The sequence below is a fragment of the Triticum dicoccoides genome, chromosome 1A (genome assembly GCF_002162155.2).
Source record: "Triticum dicoccoides isolate Atlit2015 ecotype Zavitan chromosome 1A, WEW_v2.0, whole genome shotgun sequence".
NCBI classification, from domain to species: domain Eukaryota; kingdom Viridiplantae; phylum Streptophyta; class Magnoliopsida; order Poales; family Poaceae; genus Triticum; species Triticum dicoccoides.
In genome coordinates, this window is record NC_041380.1 from 457,663,588 (window position 1) to 457,666,979 (window position 3,392).

The following is a 3,392-nucleotide window of genomic DNA, read 5'->3' on the forward strand; positions in this document are numbered from 1 at the left end:
GTCTTATGGTTCACTTTACAACCCTCAATTTTATGTTGGCACAATTCTCACCCTTCCAACTTTGAAAACTCATAAAACAACCCCTAGATGGATCGAGATGTATTAACTCGGGTTGTATCAGCCATCTCATAAGATCTTCCAAGAAAATCTCCGCCCGTTCCCTTTTCAACTTCGCTTGATTCGTCTAGCGCAGAGAGCACCACCACTTAGGAGAACCTAGCCCACTGCCACGTACGGTGTGCGTACACACTGATCAGTATGTAATATCAGTATAGTTAGTTAGCAGCCAGGACCTGCACTTCTCTAGCCATGTCGACGATCCTGTGGCAGTGGCGTTGACCCCGAGTTGCGCGTCGCATCAACAAAGAAGACAGCCCCGGCATCAACCCGCTAGCTGAAACGGCGTGCAGGTCCACGTCGCCGCTCTGCAGACTGTGCGCGTACTGGTGGACGTCCCAGAAGTCCTACCTAGCAGCACCTGCAGTGCAACCAGTGGCCGGCGGGACGTTGCTCCATGGACGGACACCCACCATGCGTCACTGCTACTGCCACGTCGATTGCGATGTAGCACCTTCGGACGCCGCGTGCTGTCCATGGAGCTGACCGATGGCACAGCGGGGCAGTTGTGCAACGCCGGCGCCGGGGAAGTTGAGCTAAGCGGACAGTGCCGACGTCGTAGGCATGGGCGGTATCTTCGACCGCTGATGCGGATGCTGCACCGACGCCATTGACAATGAACGCAGCCCCAGATAGATGATATCACAGTCTGGGACAGAGAACATCAGCTTAAGTACGGCTGAAAGGCGATTTACCCGAACGGTGCCGTTGGCCCGTACCTGCTCCAGCAGAGCTGCAGTACGAGAAGCATGGCCGTGAGCAGGCAGCCGTCCAAGTGCCATTCCTCGAAGCCAAAGCAGCCGAAAACCTCGGCGGCAGCGGCGGAAGTGTTCTTATGAAGAATGGGCACAAGAGATTTTCAGGGGAGATCCTATGTGGCTAATAGGAGGAAAAAAAATGATGTGGTTTACAAAACCGGAGTTAAAACAAGTCAATCCATTTCAAGGTCGTATTATGAACAGGTTTTAAGGTGGCTGTCTATTACTTTGACTTTGCAACATGAAGTTTCTAGGAACAATGCTGTGATGAACAAGCTTGCTAACCAGAAAAAGTAACTTCCAAGAAAATGGTCACTGATCATAAATATATTAATAGGAGAAGCCACTTCGTATATTACCAGACATTAAACTAGAAGGATTTTGATTCTATCCTAAACCTTGATAGGAAAATCTTAATAGAAACTAGAATGACGCATAAACGTTCAAATTCTGAACATATATAATACGTTTTGATCAAAGTTCATGGACATGTCATGTAACATTCAAATCGTCCAATCAAGCCCAAGATATTCAAATCTACCTAATAAAAAAGAGCCTTTAGGTATATTGCAGGCATTTACAAGCATATGATTATATGACCAACTGTTTGGCCAGTGCCTTGTGCTCCTTGGAAAAAGGAACATGCATCATCTGAAGAACTGTTTCGGTAAATTCCAGCATGGTTCAATGAGAACAACAATTTATTGTGACAGAATTTGGTAACACAAGTATAACTAATAATAAGTTATCAATATCTCTAACACCAAATTATGCCAAATAAAAATTCTAACAATCTTCAATTGTCATTTCTTGACAATTCGTTTGTCACACATTCTTTTAATTGTCACATCCCTCGCTTCAAAGCATATATGTGTATGAGTCGGTACTGTTAGGCAGTCTAAATTGAACAGAATCCTAAATTCGCAGTGTGCAACTCTCTTATAAGATTCTATCTGCAAATAAATGTCTTCACTACCTCAAAGCGATCATGCAGCGTTCTTGGAGAACAGTGACCATACATATGCAAGGCAACTAAAGCCATCCATAATCCATTGATGAACTATAATATTTCGTCCCCTAATTTACCAATCCATGTAGATATGTGGAAGGAGGTATGGGGGATTCCAAACTGATGGTTCCAATGAGCAAACGAGGAGAAGAAAGGGCATACCCATGAGCGAGGCCTCGAGGAGGTGGCGGCTGGCGAGCACCTGGTCTGTGGGCGTGAGCTGGGCGAACTCGCCTTCGCGGCGCCGGATCTTGGCGATGCTGTAGCCGCTGGAGCCGAGCACGACGAACATGGTGGCCGCGACGGTCCTGGCCATTAGGGGCCCGCGGCCGCGCTTGCTGCAGTCCACGGCGAGCAGCGCGAGGCGTCGAGCGGGCGTGCGGAAGAGCAGCACGAGCACCAGCGCTGCCTCGGCGGCCAGCAGCGTGAACAGCAGCTGGATCATGGCCGCTTCGTCGGTGCGTCAAACAGGTGGGTGAGAAGGGGGAGAAGGGGCAGGCAGTGGACGAGAAGCGTGGGCGTGGCGATCTCAAGCGAAATGGGGAAACGGAGATCTGGAAAGGAAAAGCGAAATCGGGCGACCGGTCGCTGCTGCGGTGTCAGGACCCAGCTATCGATGTGGGTGACCTATGAGAAAAAAACAGAAAAAAAAATGGAAAGGACCGCAAGCCACAGCCCATGGCCCAGATACGCTCTGCCCATCTACCCACTGGGACAAAGTCCAGTACATTTGGACGAGAGAATACGGGCCAGTTCTTTTCGCCCTATAATTAGATTCTGGAAAATTACGATTTTGAAAACTGCCCATAGAATCGTCTGCCCACAGAATTGTCCGTCCAGTTCTTTTCTGTAATTCTAACCTGTAATTGTTATATGAGGTCACTCGGTCGGGCTGGCTCAGTGACATATTGGCTGTAATCTGAGTCCCCAATTGGGGTAGTAGTTCAAACCGAACAGTTTTCTTTCGAGGGTCCGGCTAGAATTGCCAGAATTGTCGAGTTTTCACGATTCTCAAATACACTAGCGATTCTTTTTTGGATGATTCCTGGGGAAGAAACGAGTTCTTTTGTGATTGTAATTCTCCGGGCAGTTATTCTTCAGAATTGAGCCAAAAGAACTGGGCCTACATAAGCGAGAAACACACAGATCAATCAAATTATATAATATCTTCTAAAAATCAAATTATATAATAAATCTCGTCGATTGAGACATAACTTTTTTTTAGAAAAGGAGGATTACCCCGGCCACTACATCTGGCCGAGCAATCATTTTATTGATTATTCACCAAGACCTTATAAAGTAATACCTCAGGTAGTCTGAAGTCATCATCTTAGCAACATCTATTGCTACTCATATCCACATGATGAAGGGGCGCCGATAGTCCGAGTCTAATACCAAATGGACATCGCACAACTGCCTAACATCTAAAGCCAGAGCCCCCAACCAAGCCACATACTGAGTTTGGGGCACAAACCGGTCCGACGCACTCTCATGTGTCGTCGCTGCCA

At 47.4% G+C, this 3,392-nt stretch overlaps 1 protein-coding gene across 2 annotated transcripts in view; it reads right to left on the reverse strand.

Moving 5' to 3' along the window:
• Positions 1 to 2,450, reverse strand: part of LOC119278743 — a 3,748-nt gene extending 1,298 nt beyond the window's left edge. The window contains exon 1 of one of the 2 annotated variants that reach the window (XM_037560092.1): positions 2,047 to 2,450. In XM_037560092.1, the coding sequence (XP_037415989.1) occupies positions 2,047 to 2,329 (283 nt within the window). In that variant the 5' untranslated portion in view covers positions 2,330 to 2,450. The remainder of the gene's footprint in view (positions 1 to 2,046) is intronic. The other variant, XM_037560083.1, reaches the window with a different exon arrangement.
• Positions 2,451 to 3,392: the final 942 nt, after the last annotated feature.